The sequence below is a fragment of the Periplaneta americana genome, chromosome 10 (genome assembly GCF_040183065.1).
Source record: "Periplaneta americana isolate PAMFEO1 chromosome 10, P.americana_PAMFEO1_priV1, whole genome shotgun sequence".
NCBI classification, from domain to species: Eukaryota; Metazoa; Arthropoda; class Insecta; order Blattodea; family Blattidae; genus Periplaneta; species Periplaneta americana.
This window is the reverse complement of record NC_091126.1, coordinates 174800265-174823119: the sequence shown is the minus strand read 5'-3', so window position 1 is coordinate 174823119 and position 22855 is coordinate 174800265. Positions and strand designations below refer to the sequence as shown.

At 37.5% G+C, this 22855-nt stretch overlaps 1 protein-coding gene across 1 annotated transcript in view; it reads left to right on the top strand.

Moving 5' to 3' along the window:
• Nucleotides 1-22855, top strand: part of LOC138708170 (proton myo-inositol cotransporter-like) — a 397474-nt gene that overhangs the window by 71632 nt on the left and 302987 nt on the right. The window contains exon 2 of the mRNA XM_069838437.1: nucleotides 1880-1977. Coding sequence (XP_069694538.1) covers nucleotides 1880-1977 — 98 coding nt within the window. The remainder of the gene's footprint in view (nucleotides 1-1879; nucleotides 1978-22855) is intronic.

The following is a 22855-nucleotide window of genomic DNA, read 5'->3' as shown; positions in this document are numbered from 1 at the left end:
CCACTTGGACGGACAGTAGATAGCATGTCTGAGTAATTTTATCTTTTCAGATAAATGAAGCTTGAATTTGCAGTACGTAAGGTACTCTTTTATAGAGTAGTTACAGAATTATTTCGACACGAGTTACTGATACGAAGTACGAACCTGGTAATTGGAATTACGTACAATAGTCTATAGTGCGATAATATGCATATTATAACTGAAGGCTGTATCGAAATGAACGGCCACACATTAAAAAAAATGTGTTTAAACACCCATATTATGATTATTTTTTCAATTTAACTTCATTCTCTATAGTGTACGCTAATGTGCTGTAGACAGTATAATATACACTGCATAACGAATACGTCCGAATGGACAGCTCAGTTCGTGAGTAAAAACAGTCATTGTTAATACTGGGCTGTATTTTGATTAAACATAAACCTAATGAAAATGATCAAACTCAAAAGCGTGATATTTCCTAATTTACGTAAATGGATGAACTACTTTTCTTCCCTCCTATACCTAGCAAAGTGATTTGTTTGTATATTACGTCAGTATCATCGAACTCCAGTTGTGGAAGGGGGTACCAACCGGTGTTTCCGGTCCTCAATCGTTGATCCAAAGGTATAGCCAGGTTAATATTAGAAGTGTTAGTAAAAATAAAATGATGTCCTTGTATACGTGGTACAGTCATTAAGTTCTAATACTGAGCGCATAGTGGCGTTGTGGTGCACTATAGCGCATAGGTGGCGCCATGGTATGATACCTTGTCAGTTAGTCTCTCGACCCAACAAGAGACAGTTGAGTGCATGCACTGTAAGCAGAACTACGGTCTTTGTTGTGACGGTGATTTGAATGCGCGCGTCGGAACTCGAGTATGTTGCAGTTTGAGCAACTGGCAAACGTCACGTTCTGTCAGAAATTAGGCGAAACTGCTATAACCGATCATAACTGGAGACGAAACATGGTGTTTCCTTTACGATCCGCAACTGAAGCGACAATCCGCCACCTGGAAAACGCCATTATTTCCACGACAGAAAAATCCGCAACAAGATAGGTCAAAAGTCAAGGTGATTCTTTAACAGTATTTTTATTCAAATGGAATTGTTCACATAGAATTCATCCCACAAGGTGCAATTGTAGACAAGATCCTCTACAAAGAGATTCTTGGCCGTTTAAGCAATTCAATTCGTCGTAAGCGTCCTGAGCTTTAGCATAGAAAGAATTGGCTGTTGCTACACGACAACGCCCCTGCATATCGCTCCATCCTTGTCCAAGAGGAACTTGCAAGGCAACAGGTCGCTGTTTTGCCACACCCTCCGTACTCACCTGATCTCGGACCATGCGATTTTTTTCTCTTTCCCCTCATGAAATCAATCCTACGAGGGCGTAATTTTTATGCGGCCGAAAAGGTCATGACTGCCACAAGAGAAGCCGTACGGCATCTTCCTGCCAACATCTTTCAGCGGTGCTTCCAGCAGCTACACCAACGTTGGCAGACGTGCTTAGCGGCCAATGGCGACTATATTGAGGGAGGATGTCGATCTGTTTAAGTGTACGCCGTATCACGCGGCATCTTCTGAGACATCCAGATTCTTGTGGGTGCCTACCCTTCAGGCGTCAGTGTCAGAACTTAATGACTGTACCACGTATGAAAACTGTGGAGAGCTTGTTGTTTCGTAGAACTTTTAACTTTAAATTTAAATATATTAGGATGGAAATGATACTGGTATGATTGAATTCTCGTTCTGACAGTGAGTTTTCCATTAAGACTGTTCAGTTGGATTTATATATGCAACAAGGAAATTTTACGAGTTTCCTTTGGTGTTATGAACTTTTAAAAATAAGAGGCGATCATATTAATTCAGTGCTATTAATGTAGTCTCCTTCTTTACAGGGATGAGTTCACTCTCTCAACGACGTGGCACGAAGCTATTGTATCGGCAACAATCGGCGCCGCCTGGATGTTCGCACTTATCGGCGGATGGCTCACAGGTAGGATGTGTGTTGGCATCATCGTCATGCGTAATCATTCTGTTTTGCCTTACTTTCATACGAACGTCTTCATTTTCGTATGAAAGTAAGGCAAAGCAGAATGATTATGATTTTTTTATCTCTGCAACAGAATAACATTGCTGATGTAGGTATTTATATTCCCTTTACCATTTTACATTAGGAAAACACACAACACACTACGATGGTGAATTAGAAGCTATTAATATCGGTCTACAGCAATTAATTGCAGGATAAATTTATTTACTAAACTACCCATATTTTGCGATTCAAAATCTTAAATTCAGGCTATTGTTTCTTAAAATCGGAAGGCAAGAGTGTGACGGAAGTCTGTACCGAAATTGAGTTTTCATATAGACAAGTTGCTTTGCAATGGATACTTTCTCATGGTGAATTGGAAGGAAATAAAAATGCAAATTTCTTGGCAAAGAAAAGAACCAAAATCCAACAAAGATTTCATTTTGAGATTTCGTACTATTCAGCAAAATTATTAATAAAGAATAATTATTATAAACGCACAGTATTAAAAAATTAGTGTTACCAATTACTTACACAATTACTTGAATTGGTTGAATTTTGACAAATATTGAGGAAGAAATGATTTGTTCTTTTTTGTGTTCACATCAAACCGTATTATGTCCATGATAGTTTCTGAGTTTCAGGACAGTCGGATGTAAAAGTAATTTCAAATATAATTGATTCTGATAAATAAAGTTCTTTCAGTAATTAATAATTTTAATATATCTCCCATAGTTGGCACATAAACAGTTTTTCTTCTCTCCTGAAAAAATTACATAAGTGGACTTAATATTAATAATTTCGAGGGAAAAATTATTCCGGGGCCGGATATCGAACCCGGGACCTTTGGTTAAACGTACCAACGCTCTCCCACTGAGCTACCCGGGAACTCTACCCGACACCGATCCAATTTTTCCCTCTATATCCACAGACCTCAAAGTGGGCTGACAACAGTCAAGCAACCAACATTTGAGTGCACACTAACTCTGTGTGACTTTGAGTGACACAGAGTTAGTGTGCACTCAAATGTTGGTTGCTTGACTGTTGTCAGCCCACTTTGAGGTCTGTGGATATAGAGGGAAAAATTGGATCGGTGTCGGGTAGAGTTCCCGGGTAGCTCAGTGGGAGAGCGTTGGTACGTTTAACCAAAGGTCCCGGGTTCGATACCCGGCCCCGGAACAATTTTTCCCTCGAAATTATTCAACTTAACTTTACAGGGAGTTATTCCTGAAAGCGTAATTTGCATTGGACTTAATATGATTCGGAACGGACCCCCTCATTTGTAATGGCACTGCACGAGGCCAATACGAACTCGTAAATGCAAAACCATTGCAAAATTGCTGTATGTACTGAACTACAATTGTTTATACAGTAGTGACACAGTTATCGTAGCAACGAAATTCATATTGGAAAAAAAAATCCCCTCCCCCAAGCATAATGGTATCTGCATGGAACCAAACCATTTAAGGGGAGAGGATGGTATTTTTTAAAACTTTTTCCCTATTTGGTGTAAATTATTAATTTTTTGTATGTAGAGAGCTCATAGCTGTGGCAACTCAACCAAATAAAAACATTTTGAAAAAAAATATTTGGGGGCCCAAATTTGAAAAAAAAATATACCCAATGCAGGATTGTACTAAAACCGATATATCTAAACCGTTTTTAAAGATAAATTCAAACAGTTTTTGCAATGTATTTGCAAAAGTATGTTGTACAAACTGTCTGTAACAGAATTTTGATATTAGTCCCTACGTTTGTAAAATAAACAATTAAAATTTAGTAACAATTTTCTGATTTCCTTTCTTGCAAACAAACGGACGTATTTTTAAAATGATATCAAGTAACAAAATTCTGTTACAGGGAAAAGTTTTCTAATAGTCTAAAGAATGTGTGTTCTAAATTTCATGCATTTATCTTTAATAGTTTAGAAATTATATCCATTTTGTCTGGCAATGTAGCAAAAAAAAAAATGAAGTGACTGGAAACCGATAAAAACGGGCGTGTGATTTAAAAATCCATAGCGCAGGAAGTTTAAAAATGACGTCTCAGCATCCGATAAGGGCACAAATACCCACAAAATGTTGTGCAATGCATTCCACACATATCAAAGGGTATTTTAAAGAAAAAAAAATTGAAAATTTAATTTACCGGAAACAACAATAAAAGTGGGCGAGTGATTTAAAAATCCATAATACAGGAAGTTTAAAAATGGTGATCAACACATATCACAGAGTATTTTAAAGAATATATATTTTTTTGAAATCTAGTCATTTCTCATCAAAAATACCATCATCTCCCCTTAAAACTGTGAACTTACTTTAGAATAATTTTATATATTTTTAAATAATAATAATTCCGGACAATGAAATATAAATGGAAATACAACTGGGTCATGATAAAAAATAATCTAATGATTTAGAAACGCGTAATTTGTAACTTAAAAGTTTGTTAAATTGATTATATAGTCCTTATTTCCCTCTATAGAACCTTAGGGGAAAGTTGCAGTAAAAGGTCATAACTGATGAATATCCTGTTAGAAAGTAACGCTGCAGTTAAACTGCTGAGACCAGAGAGTTAGATGAAAGCTTTGAACATCCACGGTGGGGCCATGAATACTTAATTGTATGAAAAACTTTTTATATGAAAATGTATTCCGTTCTCTCGTCTCTTCATTGTTTACACACTCACAGTAATTCTAACACGTGTTTTCTTAATCCTGAATACAAATACTCAACTATTGCAATCACCGCTCTTCTATTAGGTACAGACCGATTGAAACGAATTTCATCTTCGAAGATCTCTGAAATTTCCTGACGTACAATACGGCTCGCGTTCCACAACTGATTATGTCGGATTCTTTCGATGCATATTTTAGTGACAAAAATCGTAGGATTTAATAATAATAATAATAATAATAATAATAATAATAATAATAGTAATAATAATAATAATTGGTCTAATAATATTTATTTATTTATTTATTCTGCAAAGTTAAGGTCATCAGGCTTTCTCTTCCACTTAGCCAGAAACAAAAGAAGCTGGTACCGTTTGCAATAATACAAGTTAATAATTACTAACTAATACAGAGACATCATTTTATTTTTACTTCAATTTTTATTGTACCTGAGTTTTTTAATGTACTTCACTCCCACCCCTTCTACTAATGAAGTTCAACCGTCCTCCACACAGATCCAAGACCGCATATACAGTCATAGTAGCTATACGGTCAAATTAAACAGTACGTTCCAAAAATATGTTCGCGTTTTCCAGTGACGAAAGGGCTTTCAATATGGAATCACTTTCTCACAGGTACTGTCGCCCATTTGCCTACGTCGCACCCCGGTTTCCCCCACCTGCTTCTATTCGCCTCTCTGTAAAGGCTAGTGGCTGGATTGTCTTAGCTCTTTTCTAAGGACATTAATTTTTGTTAAGAATTGGACGTCTACGTAATATTATACCCATACAACCGCTTAAAATAAGTTAAATAAAAGGGCCTCGTTAAGTAATTAACTGTCACGTGATTCCCCCCCCCCCCTTTCTACGAGCCTGCGACATAACCACTTGGACGGGAAGTAGATAGTATGTCTGAGTAATTTTATCTTTTCGGATCGGGCAGAAATGAAGATTGAATTTGCAGTACTTAAGGTACTCTTTTATAGAGTAGGTAAGAATTATTTCAACATGAGTTACTGGTATGAAAGACGAAACTGGTAATTGGAATTAGGTACAATAGTATATAATACAGTAATATGCACATTAAAACTGAAGCCTATATCGAAATAAACTGCCACCATTTTCACAAATGTGTTTAAATATCCATATTATGATTATTTTTCAATTTAACTTCATGCTCTAAATTGTATGCTAATGTGCTGTAGACAGTATAATATACACTGCATAATGTATACGTCCGAATGGATAGCTCAATTCGTGAGTAAAAGCACTTATTGTTAATACAGTACCGTATTTTGATTAAACAAAAACCTAATGAAAATGATCAAACTCAAAAGCGTGATATTTCCTAATTTACGTAAATGGATGAACTATTTTTTTCCCTCCTATACCTATTAAAGTGATTTGTTTGTATATTACGCCAGTATGATCGAACTCCAGTCGTGGAAGGGGGGGTAGCAAACGGTGTTTTCGGTTCTCAACAAGGTATAGCCAGGTTAATATTAGAAATGTTAGTAAAAATAAAATGAGTTCCCTGTATTTAAAGAACACATAAAGATTGATGTAGTTATACAGATACAAGTTGAGTAAAATAATGCAAACATACTAAATAATAATTACAAAATAATATAAGGTTTAGAAGTTACACTCATTGAATATGAAAGTGGTAAGCGAATCAGTATTACAAATTCAAATGTAAATTATAACTATACAACCCTGAGGAAAATTACAAACACACACATTCACACAAAGGAGAATTAAACATGAATGAGGAAGAAAGAAAACATATTTTCAGAAATAGTGAATAAAATATATACTGACAATTTGTATGATTAAAATTAAGATTTATAATTTCAATGATAAAAGTACATAAAACAATCTTGATAGGATAAAGCAAGGAACGGGAAAAATAAATCTGAAGCTAGGAGTTATGTGGCTTAGCACTGGTCACGTGTTTGAATAATTTACTTTTAAATTGCAATATCGTTCGACACTTCTGCGGGAGTTAGGTAGGGAGTTCCAGAAAGGAATCGCTGATGCTGTGAAAGAGGAAGAATAGTGAGCTGTTTTATGACAAGGCATAGATAATAAAGGGTCATTTTTAGAAAGAGTACCCAGGCTGTCATACGAGGACAAGAAATTAAAACGCACTGAGAGATAGTTAGGCGAAGAAGTATTGATGATTCGAAATAGGAAAATTAGTGAATGGATTATCTTCGATCCTATAATCTCACCCGTTGGAGCATTTCAAGGGAACGTGTAATGTGGTCATATTTTTCTTACTCATGCGTTCTTCGAGCAATTCTTGCCACTCTCAATTATAAAATAGGCCTTACATAAGAGCTGAACCTTAAATTTGTCATAAAATGCAAATTAACCAGTTTATACAGGTACAATGTCACGCGATTGTCGAATTTTAATGTGATTTGCAATTGTTACGAACGTTTAATTGACTTCGTTTTATTTAAAGCAGGTATTCAAAAATATTTCTTTGAATAACTTAGATGCAGTCCAGTGGGAGAATATTACACAAATGCTAAAAAAGCTGTACGAGTGCTAGGCTTACTGTCTTTTGTGACGACCTATTTGAGTGAAACAGAATTTGTGAGGAAGAAAAACCTCAACGCCAGAGAGAATAGCAATGTAACAACGCCGCGTTAAAGCATTTTATTGTCTCCAGGCTCATAGAAGGAGCAGTAATTGTTATTTTTAGTTTTGTGGGATTTCCTATATAAAAGACAGCTTATGGCTTCGTTATTCCCGATGTTCTATGCAATAAATGTCACCGTTTGAAGTTGTTATTGTTATAGAAACAATAGACCCGTTCTGGATATTTGACCATCCTTCAAACCGTAAACTACAATCTCACTTCCAATTATATTACAAAGTTTTGACCTTTCTTCTTCAAAAGTATAATTTAGTATAGAAGTACCTATTTCCTTTCTAGATGGAGTAAAATGACCTGGACGAAGATCCTGCATTAATTTAAGAAACTGGGAGTGTTCTACACTTCTAGACGTAGGGCTATAGGCATAAAAGAAGCAGGCTACTTGACGACCGGTTGGATTAGTTCTATTATTGCAGGTATCTAAAGAATCGTCACTTCCATATCCAGATGACTTCTTATGAATTTGGCTTTGTTTAAATTAGGAAGAACATTTTCTTCTGATGTTTCTGTTCCTGACTTAATATACCTTCAACTTCATGCCCACATTTCTTGCACTTGACAGGCCTTTCCTTTCTATAATCGTTTTGTATTGTATGGAAATATTGCCAAATATAACACAAGCAAAAAGGATGTGAAGTAATAGACACTGGCTGGATACTGATCTAACAACCGACAATTGCCACTCAATAAAATATTAATATGTTTAAATTTAAACATGCATTGTTGTTGCAGTAACAGAATTTGAAAGAATTAAAAATAGTAAGAATAAAAAATGTGAAATGAAAAATATATTTTTTAAATAATTCGTTTTAAATAATCGTGATTTAAACCAGGGTACACATAACAATTTTTATCTCGAAAAGGAAGGAAAAACGAGCAGAATTGTATTAAACTTTTTTGTATGACTTAACAAAGAGAGTCTCCCTTCTGAGATCCGTCACCTACGTAAGACGTTCCAACAGAAGAACTTCGGTAACAGGGAAATCGGCTTGGCCCTCAGAAGGACCACCCGCCGAGGAATAAGAGGAGACGAAGTGCATGGCATACATCCCGTTGCCCATCTCGGGCAAGATTGGCAGACTGCTAAGAAAACACGGGATTAAGACCATCCTTAAGCCGCCCACAAAGATCCAGAACTTGCTGAGACCAGTTAAGGACGACCTTGGTCTTAGGACACCTGGTGTCTACAAAATACCTTGTGAGTGTGGGAAATGCTACATCGGGCAGACGGGACGCACCATTATGGAACGCTGCAAGGAACATTAACGCAGCATAAGACTATATTACCCCGATAAGTCTGCAGTAGCCCAACGGAACCTAGAAACTGGTCACAAGATAGATTTCAGACGCCACCATCATCTTGGGCAAGACATCAGGTTACTGGGACTTGGTTATCAAGGAAGCCATCGAAATCCAGCTAGATGGCAATAATTTCAACAGAGACGGGGGTCTAAAGCTGAGTACAGCATGGAAACCTGCCATCAATACGCTTAGACCACCAGCCACGGCAGACAGTCGGGACCAGGAAGTAGCTCCTGATTGGCTACCGCGTCCACCAACCAGAATGCGCCTGGCGGTCGGGACTAGGAACTAGCTCCGATTGGCCCGCAGCGGGAAGCCCTACCATTGCATATATACCGACTAGACATGGTCGGGATGAGCTCCTTCAGTGGAGCAGCGTAACCCGGAGTGAGACTAGTGGCCAACAGGCTTGGAGCTCACATATTTAGTTTCTTACAGCCCCCAACCCCTTGCAAGGACGCGTTTTGCGTACCTTTAAATTTTTCCTCCCAATTATCCCCTTTCGATTTTTCGTCGGGATGAGCCCTAAAAGAAATGGGCCACGGACCTGTACTCATATCCCCATGAATCCCTCTAATTACTCTAAATTAATTAATAATTACATATCTCCCCTCTTCGTAATTGAGTCACCATAAAGCCAAATGTCTGGTATCTAAATTGAGACGATTCAACAAGGCTCATGACAACAATCACCTCCTACTTAATAGCCAAATTGGCTAGTCTCTTATATGAGACAACTCATCCTGCCTAAGGTATTCCGTGGTTTTCCTAAGGCGTAAGACAAATGTCGGGATGAGCCCTATAAGAAATGGGCCACTGACCTATATGCCCTTCCCCATATATATTCCCCTTTTCTTGTAAACGACGTATGCCCTAGTTCAGAACCTATAAATTGTCTATTAAATGTACGAGGTCACTCAATTAGTCGCAATTTGAAAGGACAGGGACCTCTCAAATTGCAGATTTAGATTTCACGGCGCTTCTTCTGACGGCCTTCGCATGCCTTGTCATCGAACAACAGATGACAGCGTCTTGTCATCCTAACGGCAAACACCAGCCATCTCCTCCTCGCCCCGTTCCGTGATCACTTGATCAAATCTCAGTCCCCCTCGCGTATGTGGTACCTAAGAGGTTACGTCCAATTTCGGCTTCCCCTTCAAAATTTTCTAGAGCTCCTTAAGTGGAGCAGCGTAACCCGGAGTGAGACTAGTGGCCAACAGGCTTGGAGCTCACATATTTAGTTTTGTACAGCCCCCAACCCCTTGCAAGGACGCGTTTTGCGTACCTTTTAAATTTGTCCTCCCAATTCTCTTTCGATTTTTCGATTTTTTTTTCGTCCCACATCAAGTTCCATGATGAACTAGAGTTGCCAAACATAGACGAGTTCATTGCTCGACTGGCTAGGAACCTGTATGCGGAAGCTCGTGCTAACCCCAACCCGCTCATATCTGGCCTCGGCCAGTATGATCCTAGGTTACGACGTAGACACCAGACAGGTCCATTAGCTATACTCTTGAGACAGGAGGACAGGGAGGCTGGCGTTACTCCCAGGTTTTAGTAGTCACGACTCGACTCCATGAGACTACTTGGATAGTGCAACCGCTTTGAAATGACCTTGTCTTAACTGGGCTAAACAAAATCCCTCCCTGACAATATCTAAATTTGTTGATCGATGGAACTATCATAGAGCCAATTGGCTAGCATATATCCATCGATTCATAGTCATTCTACCTAAGAGCCAACTGGCTAGTCTCTGAAATTGAGACAACTCATCCTGCCTAAGGTTTTTTCGTGGTTTTCCTAAGGCGCTAAGACAAAGGTCGGGATGAGCCCTAAAAGAAATGGGCCACGGACCTGCACTCATATCCCCATGAACCCCCTAATTATTCAAAATTAATTATTAATTACATCTATCCTAAATTCATAAATCAATCGACCTGTTACCTAAAAGCCAAATTGGCTAGTCTCTTACATTGAGACAACTCATCCTGCCTAAGGTATTTCCGTGGTTTTCCTAAGGCGTTAAGACAAATGTCGGGATGAGCCCTAAGAGAAATGGGCCATGAACCTATATGCCGTTCCCCATAAGCACCCCTTTTTCTAATAAACAACTTAAAGCCCTAGTTCAGAGTAGATAAGTTATGAAATACATGTGCAACGTCACGCATGTCGCAATGCGAAAGGACAGGGAACCTTTCAATTTGCAGATTCAGAATTCACGGCGTCTCTCCTGGCGGTGTTCACCTGCCTTGTCATCGAACAACAGATGACAGAGCCTTCTCGACTCCCTGCACTGCGAAATGACAGTTCATTTCAATATGCAGATCTAAACCAGCTATCTCCCCGTCCCGTCCCGTGATGATTTTGATCACATTTCCATCCCCCTCGCGTATGTAGTACCTAAGAGGTTACGTCCATTTTCGGTTTTCCCCTTCAAAATTTTCTAGAGCTCCTTCAGTGGAGCAGCGTAACCCTGAGTGAGACTAGTGGCCAACAGGCTTGGAGCTCACATATTGTTTCTTACAGCCCCCAACCCCTTGCAAGGACGCGTTCTGCGTACCTTTTAAATTTCTCTTCCCAATTGAGGAGCGTTTTTGCAAAAGTCGGTAGATGCAGGATTCAAGATTTTACAGAAATTACACTAAGTGACAGGATCTATCGAGTTTTGAAAAAACCTGGAAGGTTTGGTAGTCTCTACATACGGTATGAATCAAGTTTTGGTAAATCTGATTTCATAGATCGATTCCGGAGGTAGAAAACATACGATATCCATATGTAACTCATTTTCGAAAATTTCTGCATCTCTCGACTTTTGCAAAAACGCTCCTCTATTCTCCCATCATTTTCGATTTCGATTTTTCGATTTTCGTCCCACATCACTTCATTCCCTGAAGAAGATGGCAGAGCTAGCCGTCGAAAGCTTGGAAGCAAATCTCCAACTCACCTGGCTGAGAAACGTTTTTGTTTGAAATATGTCAAAGAATAACCCCCTGGAACTAATGACGTTACTTACGGTTCACTCTGTATAGGAGTTTCTTAAAATTGACGAATATTTCGTATTTATCTGAGTTGAATGTGTGCCCTACAAATAACACTGTTTGTAGAGTGAAAGAAGAGCAGATCGAAAATAAAAATTGCTGCGTCACAAGAACTTTCACGAGTCACTACAATAGCATATCGAGCGAACGGAAATCGAAGAAATGTTGGCGGGTTTATTGTTTTCAGCGCGGTTGAATCTACGGATCAGAGAATTTTGTTACGGATATTGATTTTTAGTTTTGCATTCAACAAACCAGTAATAGAAAAGCGATGTTCATACAAGTTAGCTAAAAACAGACAGAGAGAGAGGGAGGGAGAGGCGCGCACAGATCCCCCACCTCCCACATCCCTTCACAGTTTTGTTTAGCAGATTAAAATATGTAAATGTGAGACTAACTTCGTGGTACAGGTTTATTGCTGAAATGTACGAGTATGTTATTATCCCGATGCGATGTATTAAAATAAAAAACAACTTCGAAATGTTTCGTCTGTAGGTAGTGGCTACAACATTATTAATTGAAACATGATAGCGAATCTGTTTTTCTATTAAATTTCATCGGTAGCTTTCTCTGCTTTCACCCTACCATTGTATATTCAAAGTGGATATGTATGTTGTTTCAAGTGTTTATTTTACGTAGAGAGTTATCCATCTTTTACCATTTATTCATCGGGTATTGAGCGATAGATGACTACTGTCAGGGAGTGCGCAACTATGCGTACGTTGAAACTGATTTCATTTCCATTATATTGTAATTTCTCTCTCTCTTTTCCTTGAAGTCAGAAATTTCTATTTTGGAAGGCCACTCGAATATGAATCCACAGTTAGAGTGTGATATTTTTATACAAAACTTTTCTAAAATAAGTTACAGAAATTATTATCTTGTATTTCACGTATCGTTATTGTAGTTTGTCCTAGTAGTTTCGATAAAATTCTGTTTCGATTGGTTGAGGGAAAACCTCGGAAGAAACCTCTACCAGGTAACTCGCCCAACCACGATTTGATCCACCGTCACTCCACAGCGGCGATACCTACCTGCCATAGTCCCTTCTCGGAAATTCCCCATGAAAGTTCATGTTTCCTATTCAACTATTGGACGTCAATAAATCTTGTCAAATACCATTCGCTCTCTGAATGTCTATTGTTTGCAGATAATCCAAGTTCACTTTACAAGCTTTTAGTGCAGGTAGACTAATTACTGAACTTAGCCTCATTGTTTGACTGTCATTAGACTAGAACAAACGCGAACAAAATGTTCAGTTTGAAAAAGTTAGTTGAAGTGTCGAGTCATGTTCTGTTCTTTTGTGTCGTGGACTGAAGTTTTATAACTCCATGCTTTGTAGAGCGTGCTGTATACATTGCTAGGCATGGTGTCTTCTACTGAGTGTTCAGTTCAAAGTGTGTCATGGCTCCCTGTATGTCGTCATGTGGCTAGCCGATGAGCCTAGAGAATTCAATCTTCCTACACTTCCGCAGAGGTGTATTACTTATGTGCCAGAGAAGTTACCTAGCAAGTACGGCGTACATTCAGAAGAGTACTTACCGATACGTAAGGTAACGCCGGTAGTGGCAGGAATGTGAACTGTTTCGAAACATGTACTGAGGTGAGTTTATTCTTACTGTCGGGATATGGGGAGAGGGTTAAGACGATTACTTACGTATTTGTTGACATTAACTTCGACGGTCAACATGGACACGGAGCATTTGATTTGTGTTGTGCAATGTTACTGTACGCAACCGATGATAACAAATACTCTGCGTACGACTTGGCCGCGCAAAACATAGTTCGAAAGAGGTTATGGTAGCACACAGACCGTCATCTGTTGCTACGACGTTCAAGTTATACCGGTACCGTACACGTTCTCAAGTTCAGATTGAACGCCTTGATTAATAGGCAACTTCTCTGACACAAAAGCTGAAACTCGCTTCAAGTCGCTGACTCATCAACAGTGACGTCATGACACACTTTGAAATGAACACCTAGTATTGAAGGAAATCGTAATGTCTTAATGAGCTTGTGGGTACAGTGCTAGCGGGCTGGCCTTCCATCCAGGCGTCCCGGGTACTATTCCCGGTCAGATCGTTTCGAAATTTGTGGTGGACAAACAAGCGTTGCAGAGAGTTTTTCTCTGAGTACTGTCGTTCCCCTCTATCATTCCATAAACACATTCCACCTCCTCCCTCATTTCATCTATCATCCGCAATAATAAAAATAGGCTAGAGTGAAGTCTCGGGGGTAGTACTGGTTTCCGTTACTGATATAGGAAGGGCTTGGGGCTCCGGGCCCCTGGAGCTTATCAGGCTACTCGTATGCGGACGGGATCTGCCGCCATCAGGGGCCGAGGCAGGGTGGTTCATCTGTCAACGTTGGCTTATCAGGAAGAGCTTGGGGCTCTGGGTTCCAGGAGCTTATCAGGCTACTCGTCCGCGAAGCGAGACATGGCTTTATCAGAGGCTGAAACAGGATGGCCCACCTGTCAGCGTCGGATTCACGAATGCCACCAAGGCCACCTGTCGGACTTGCACAATCATCGCACATAAGGGCGCACAATGGATCAAAACGTGCTGAAGTGTACGGACCTGTCCCGTGTCCAGCCAAGCCAATGTGTTAGCAATAGATACAAAATTGGTAATTTTAAACAGTCTAACAAAAAGAGAAAGCGGATTTTTACTGGTAAGAGTGTATAACAAATCGCGAAAACATTTTACAGTGAAAGACAACGTGAATGCTGCCCAACTGAACTTACGCTCAAGAGAACTAGAGATCTCACCGCTAGAAAACAAAGTCTACATTCCAACAACAAAAATCAGTGATTACTTCACGCAATAAAGTACTGTGTCCTTTCTTTCAAGTACTGTACTTCGTATACATTTTAATTACATTTTCTTACAGAAAAGTTAAAACTTTAGATTTTTATGTTCAAGGTTTGGTTATCCGAACAATCGAATATCTGACCTATAGCTGGTCCAAATTAGTTTGGATAATAATCGACGTTCTACTGATTGCTACTGGCGCTGCTGCTGCTACTGGTACTACCTACATAGTTCTGTACCAAATTAAATCTTTCAAGTATTCAGTCACAAAACATATTCACCTTTTATTCTAGATTGAAATACAACAGAATTTTGTGTTTATTTTGATATAATCGCCTCCTTAAATTAATCCAAACGGGATTCGATGCAGGTCTGAGCGTATCTTGGTTTCTCACAGACTACTTTGTTGGCCAGCAGAAGTTTGTGGATGTGAAGTAATTTACAGTAGTAAGCAAATTAGTTCAACAATTATTGTTTCCATTTACTTCAGGAAACCCGGAAGATTTCATAATACATGTGCTGTTAATATACCTAATGCTGTATATTCATCATTTCATTACATCTGATTGCAATGACGCTACACATTAGAAACATCTTAACATATAACCTCTGATCACATATTATAACAGATTGGCCATCCCCATGTTAAAATTGATAACATGTGGAAGAGAACAACTACCAGGATCGTCACTGTCGATTGAAAACAACCGCTATATGGAAGTACAGTTGCTCCATGCAATTCAAATGAGAATTATAACGTAACTTCTTATGCAGTAGCTAGATGGCAGCATAGTGAAATTGATCAAAGTTGTTGCCGTCAAAGGCTATAAGGCTAAGCAATCTGTTACAGATATGTGATCTGGGATATAACTCACTGCTATGGTTAGCTTAGCAGCAACTGAATTATTGATCCAATTGATTATATTAGTAAAAACGTACCTATCTGAACAATTTCCATGTCTCACAAGGATCTTTTTTCACCCACGTATTAAGCCTCTTTGTCTACGACTGAACAGGATCGAGAAGTGATAGAAAGAACTCATTGTTCATACCCTTCTAAAAATAGCATGCTGCTGATAAAAGAAGAAAAGCTATCTCTTACAACATTCTCCAAATTTTAAAGAACATAAAGTCGTATTCACCTATGCCTAACTAAACAAGTCGAAATTGGATTTTTGTCCATCTAGATTGGGAAAATTGCACACTGTGCGACGGTAGATTTAGCTTATGTGTACTACAGAACGATCTGATCCAACAGACCTCCGTTGTATCTTCTGCTGTTAAACTTGGTCATGTCTAAAAACATTAATATCTTATTGTATCTCTTCCAAGTATCTAGCTTAGTTTCAGCTCTTGGCATCAGTTTCAGGGATTTTCATTGTAAGTATAAAAAATTATTCCGCAACATTGTTTCTTCTTGTTCAAGTGATAGTTTGCGATGACTTGTAGAGCTGTGATGCTCCTAAGAACAATAGGATTTCTGTAGAAAAATTTAGTACAGTCTTTGACACAATTCCTGATCTTGTACTTTACGCGACTGGGCAGGATCTCAGTCGTGGAAATCCAGCTTACAAGTCACAATGTGCCAGATACTGTTACATTCATACAAATCATTAATGAACTCCAAAACCATCATAATTTACTTGCAAGGTTCGGCCTTTTTGTCGCCATGATAGTGAGGATTATGAACCAACATATATATTTACAAACAACGGACTGCTGAAAAAATGACAATAAGCTAATTGATTTTCTTTCACGATGATATAGTTGTGAATAATAATCTGGAATTATTAACCGTTTTTGAGTCTTTGTTTTCAGTGTTGTGCAGGTAGCTTTATAAGGGCTGATTGTATAAACCATTTAATCTTAGATCAGAGGTTAAATTGATCCTCGTTTTAGCTGAACTTGGAATTTTGTGTTGTGTAAAATGTAATCTGAGATTAATTTGTCTTAAACTAAAGTCAACTTTGACTGAAAAAAATTTCTCCGATTAAGTTAAATGATCCAAGTTCAGTTATTTCTTTTCTGTTTGAAATATACGAGTGGCAGATTGTGCAAAAAGAATAACCATTATTATTAATATTAATAGATATGGTAGGTACATTTACTTTTTTTTTTTCAATTTCTTGCCTTAATACACAAACATTCTTATATTTTATAAGGCTTTATCGTGTACAGCAGTATCAAATATCATAACCTATAATTATATTATGTTTATAACAACCATTAATTATTAATGGATATGATAGATACGTTCATAAATTTTCAATTAACTGTATTACTAAACGAAAATTGTCGTTTTATGAAGCTCTATTATGTTTAGCAGTATCAAACACCATAACATGATAACAATTTGGAGAACAATCAACCTTCTTCTTATTGTCCGCCATTATTTACAATGCACAAAACAAACCAGTGTCTCCAACAGAGTGTACGGAAAGTCGCCAAAAAGTAGATGGAAAGTCGCTAGATTTCTCATTATCAACAAAGAAAGATTACATTTTGTCACTATGGGGTGCTAAAAAGGTCGCTAAATCCCTATTTAAACAATATAAAAGTTAAAAGAAATTGTCGTTGAAAAAGAGTTAAAGTCGCTATATTGGCAACACTGAGCAAACCCGTACAACATGGCCCGCGCATCACATACTTCACCTGTTTATGCGATGTTGCCAAATCCTTTTTACGTGAAATTAGATTGCATTTGAACCAAGGTAATTTGATCGCAGGAAAGTTTTATACAATAGAAGTGTCTGAACTCGGTTCACTTTCCGATCTCCGATCAAAGTTGTTCTTTAGTCAGGGAGTTTTATACAATTGGGCCTAAGGGTTGTACGGTATTAAGCAGGAGCTAGTCCGCTATGCCTTGCTTCTTATAAATATTCATCAAGCATATAAGCTGAACAGAAGCTCGAGGGTTGTCTGTTCTGGTCTGTTATGATCGACTACTCCCGTAATATATTTATCAAACTTCACTGGAGCAACTGGACCTGAAGAGTTGCGAAAAAAGAAAGTGGTTTGAGGGTGCCAGCCTTCCGTCCATCTGTGTAAAGCGATTTCTCTCAAGCTACTTTACGGGTTTTGTCGATATAGTATATCAAAGAGTCAACTTATCCTGGGATGATGCGCACGGAATTTAATAATTTTAGTAAAAGAAAAATTACGGTAACTGCCGATCCGAAGTTGCGCTCGGGCGCGGGTTCGATTCCCGCTTGGGCTGATTGCCTGGTTGGATTTTTCCCCGCGATCTTTCCCAACCGTAAGGCGAATGTCAGGTAATCTATGGGGAATCCTTGGCCTCATCTCGCCAAATACCATCTCGCTATCACCAATCCCATCGACACTAAATAACCTGTAGTTGATACAACGTATTTAAATAACCAACAAATGCGTACGGTAATAGGTGGGTTAAAACAAGGAGATGCACTATCACCTTTACTTTTTAACTTTGCTCTAGAGTATGCCATTAGGAAAGTCCAGGATAACAGAGAGGGTTTGGAATTGAACGGGTTACATCAGCTGCTTGCCCATGCGGATGACGTGAATATGTTAGGAGAAAATCCACAAACGATTAGGGAAAACACGGGAATTTTACTTGAAGCAAGTAAAGAGATAGGTTTGGAAGTAAATCCCGAAAAGACAAAGTATATGATTATGTCTCGTGACGAGAATATTGTACGAAATGGAAATATAAAAATTGGAAATTTATCTTTTGAAGAGGTGGGAAAATTGAAATACCTGGGAGCAAGAGTAACAAATATAAATGATACTCGGGAGGAAATTAAACACAGAATAAATATGGGAAATGCCTGTTATTATTCGGTTGAGAAGCTTTTATCATCCATTCTGCTGTTAAAAAATCTGAAAATTAGAATTTATAAAACAGTTATATTACCGGTTGTTCTGTATGGTTGTGAAACGTTGACTCTCACTTTGGGAGAGGAACATAGGTTAAGGGTGTTTGAGAATAAGGTGCTTAGAAAAATATTTGGGGCTAAGAGGGATGAAGTTACAGGAGGATGGAGAAAGTTACACAACACAGAACTGCACGCATTGTATTCTTCACCTGACATAATTAGGAACATTAAATCCAGACGTTTGAGATGGGCACGACATGTAGCACGTATGGGCGAATCCAGAAATGCATATAGAGTGTTAGTTGGAAGGCCGGAGGGAAAAAGACCTTTAGGGAGGCCGAGACGTAGATGGGAAGATAATATTAAAATGGATTTGAGGGAGGTGGAATATGATGATAGAGACTGGATTAATCTTGCTCAGGATATGGACCAATGGTGGGCTTATGTGAGGGTGGCAATGAACCTCCGGGTTCCTTAAAAGCCAGTAATTAAGTAATAGGTATTCATTGGAAATAAAAAAAATAAACACGAATTTGTGATTAGCTACAAATCGTCTCTAACGTTTTCTTTCTTTTCTTTAATTTTTCCTTACGTAGGACAGAGAAAAGAAAATAAAATGAACGGTCCGCCAATGTTCCCAGACCCGAAAGTTTCAAAGAAATTAATTTTTATGCGCAGAATTGTTTTGACCTTTTGTTGCGAATATTCAAAGTCCAAATATCCAGCAGACATCTCCAGTTACAGTCAGTACGGTTTATTGAATATTGACTCTTAAGGCTGGTTCACAATAGACCGGGAACGGAAACGATTACGAGAACAGAAATATTGTTAAAATATATGTATTTAAATTTGAGAATTCTCAATTAACTATTGTGAATGCTCACATTTTAAACACATTTATTTTAACATTATTTCCGTTCTCGTTCTCGTTGTTTCCATTACCGGTTTATTGTTTTTTTTAGTAGGTTATTTTACGACGCTTTATCAACAGCTCAGGTTATTTAGCGTCTGAATGAGATGAAGGTGATAATGCCGGTGAAATGAGTCCGGGGTCCAATACCGAAAGTTACCCAGCATTTGCTCATATTGGGTTGAGGGAAAACCCCGGAAAAAACCTCAACCAGGTAACTTGCCCCGACCGGGAATCGAACCCGGGCCACCTGGTTTCGCGGCTAGGCATGCTAACCGTTACTCCACAGGCGTGGATCGGTTTATTGTGAACCAGCCTTTAGGGTTAGAAGTCTCCTGTCGTAAACCAATTTGTTATGCATGAATGAAACAAGGCAACGTTTTAATACGAAGTACGTTTTAACTTCTCACTTCAAATGTCGAATTTTATAAATATAAGAATACTGAAGTGATTTGATTACATTTATTTATTTATTATTTATTTATTTAAATTTAAATATACAGAATAAAGAATATAATTACAAAACAAACAAGAGAAATAGAAATAAAATAATACAAGCAATATAAAAAGAAGATACAGTAGTATCAACAAAATTTGAGACCGAATGATCAGCGCTCCTGTTCGGTCGCAGTTCAGATATGATGTGTTCATGTAGTGTACATAGGCCTAAAGCTATTTTATACATACCGGTACTGGTGAACAAGTTAATTACATTATCAACATGAAGAGTAGCTCTCTTATAAATGAAGTTAAATGACTCAGTTCTGGGATTATACGGATAGATACAGTATGTACTGTGTCTGGGACGATCAGCATGAATGTAAATTTATACTAATACTAATAATAAATCTGTAGCCGAAATTTTTCTGGTAATTTTCGATTTTCAAAAAATAATTTGTTCTAACATATATAATTAACCACCCTGAAGCCGAAAATCGCTTTTTTTGAAATTTTTGTTTGAATGTCTGTCTGTCTGTCTGGATGTTTGTTACCGTTTCACGCGATAATGGCTGAACCGATTTGTATGAAAATTAGAATATAAATTAAGTTCGTTGTAACTTAGAATTTAGGCTATATGGCATTCAAAATATTTTATTTAAAAGGGGGGGTTATAAGGGGTTTGAATTAAATAAATCGAAATATCTCCCTTATTATTAATTTTCATGAAAAATATTACATAACAAAAGTTTCTTTAAAGATAATTTCCGATAAGTTTTATTCTGTCCAAAATTTTGATAGGTCTGATATTTAATGAGATAAATGAGTTTCAAAATTACAATAACGCCATCTAAGGCGGTGTAATGAAATAAAAAACAAATTACTTCGTCTATAAGGGCCTTGGACAACAACAATCGAAAGCTATGAAATATAGCCTACAGAGAATGTTCTGTGTTTGTATGAAGTAATATCGAAAGCTAAATTAACCGATTTGTATAATTAATTATTAATTCACCATTGGAAAGTGTAGTTTCTCTAGGTGGACATAATGCTATAATGTTATTACAGTAACTTCTGAGTGAATCAAGGACAGTTAAGATTAAAATAGATTCTTATGCACAGAAAACGTGATAGGCTATTCTGTACATTCGTTTCCTGTATTCCCTAAAATAATTTTTATGACCAAATGAGTGTTCTCTGGATCAAAATGATCGCATTTTAATTTTTTAATTCAATTTAAATTAAGTAACATAATAAACGATTTATCCTTCTATCAAAAACGAATGTTCCCTGGATCAAATGTCCTATTTTAATTATGTAATTACTTTATATTTATTTCTATCTGGTGCAGCGGAGCGCACGGGTACGGCTAGTAATAAATAAAGGGAAAAATATTATAAAGGAAAAAATTATTTCAAGGAAAAATATACTCCAAGAAAGATAGGAACTACAATTGAGGTGATACGAGCATTAATGTGAAGAGAATATATACGGTAAACAAAGAAGTCCTGGAAAAACAAACGAGGAAACTACAGTCTACCGGGAAGGGTGTAATGACTAGTGGGGGCAGCATGAAGAAAAGAAGTGTGTAGGATGAATGTCTGTGTCGCGACCTCTGGAGCAAGAAGTCTCTTTTGTTTAAGGAAACCTATAATGGAATAAACAAGTATTCCTACGAAATGAAATGAGATGAAATGAGAGATTTCTATTTTATGTTGTCAATAAGACAAAAGTTTTTTTTTTCTTTTCCGATTCTTTCCTTCCTGCTTTATATTTTTCCTTTTCCAATTTTCTGTCTTCATTTTCTTAATCTTTTTCCACATTTGTATATCTCCTATACTGTATTTCTCTTTTCTTTCATTTTTTTCTTCCTCCTCGTTTATGAATTGTTTTGCAAAATTAACGCTAACCATTTTACAAAGAATACGACAAAAATATATTATATTTCCTCAGAAATATTAATTAGTAATTAATGTATACATATTTATACCTCCAATTGAAAACTGTTTCAGACTAATTTTTTGAGCATAAAGATGTTAACACAAAATAATTTTTCGAAATTAACAAAATCCTAGTCATCACGAAAATATAGCAACGAAAAACGACTTTAGTCCGACATAATGGATCAGTGGTACCATCCGCAGAGCTACGCGCTCCCTGCCCGGTGACCCGGGTTCAATTACCGACGTGATTTATCTTCTTACCACGTGACTGGGTGCCTTCTTTATCGCCTTGGTGATAATCATGTGTAAACTGACCCAACAATGACATTTAATAAGTTTTGTATTTTCTCACCGATGATGTCTTTGATCGCAAGTCTCAACAAGTTGTCACATAACTTTTAGGATTAGAGCCTGAGGCCTGTTCCGTCTCCATGAAGTTCTTCAGCTGATTTCTCCATCTTTTTCTTGGACGTCCAGTTCTTGATCTGGTTTGTGGCTATAATTAATTATTTGTAAGAGAATCTGGATTTGCTCCATTCTTAAGTGAGCATGCTATTTTTTGTCCATAACTCTCAAATTTCGAATATAGACTTACTTGATGTCTTCAGTTCCAATCGAATGCAATCATTTCCTTTTTTAAATATCCTAATTGGCTTCCTGTTAGTTTCAGCAATTTCATTTCAACAACCTCGTTTCTCTGACGTTGGTTCGTAGTTAACGTCTAATTTTATCGCTTACTTTCTCATTAATGTTTAGTTCATCGTACCTGTTAGCTGTAGAAACGTAGTTATTTTCAGATCTTGATCACTGGCGTGGATATACAAAATGTCACATCCTAAACTTGTAATGCATTTTTATTTATTTCGAACTTTGGTCTAAGCGGTTATGAACCTTTAAGTCCAATTACTTTGTTTTACTAGTAGATATTTTCATGTATTATGTAAATTACATTATTTGCAGTAAAATTTGCTCTTGTAAATTTTCTTCTGAATTGCTCAATATCATTTGGTCGTCTGCTGGCAGCATAGTATTTAGAGGTATTCTTCCTTTAAAATGAGATCTAAGCCAGGTTCTCATTGTCTTAAAATCCGTCACAATAGAAATTAAATAATGTAGACGACATTTGGCACCTGTGTCTTACTCTCAAAATATAAATTCTACTGTCAGAATTTCTTCCTCCTCACAAATAATGTAAATACTGTA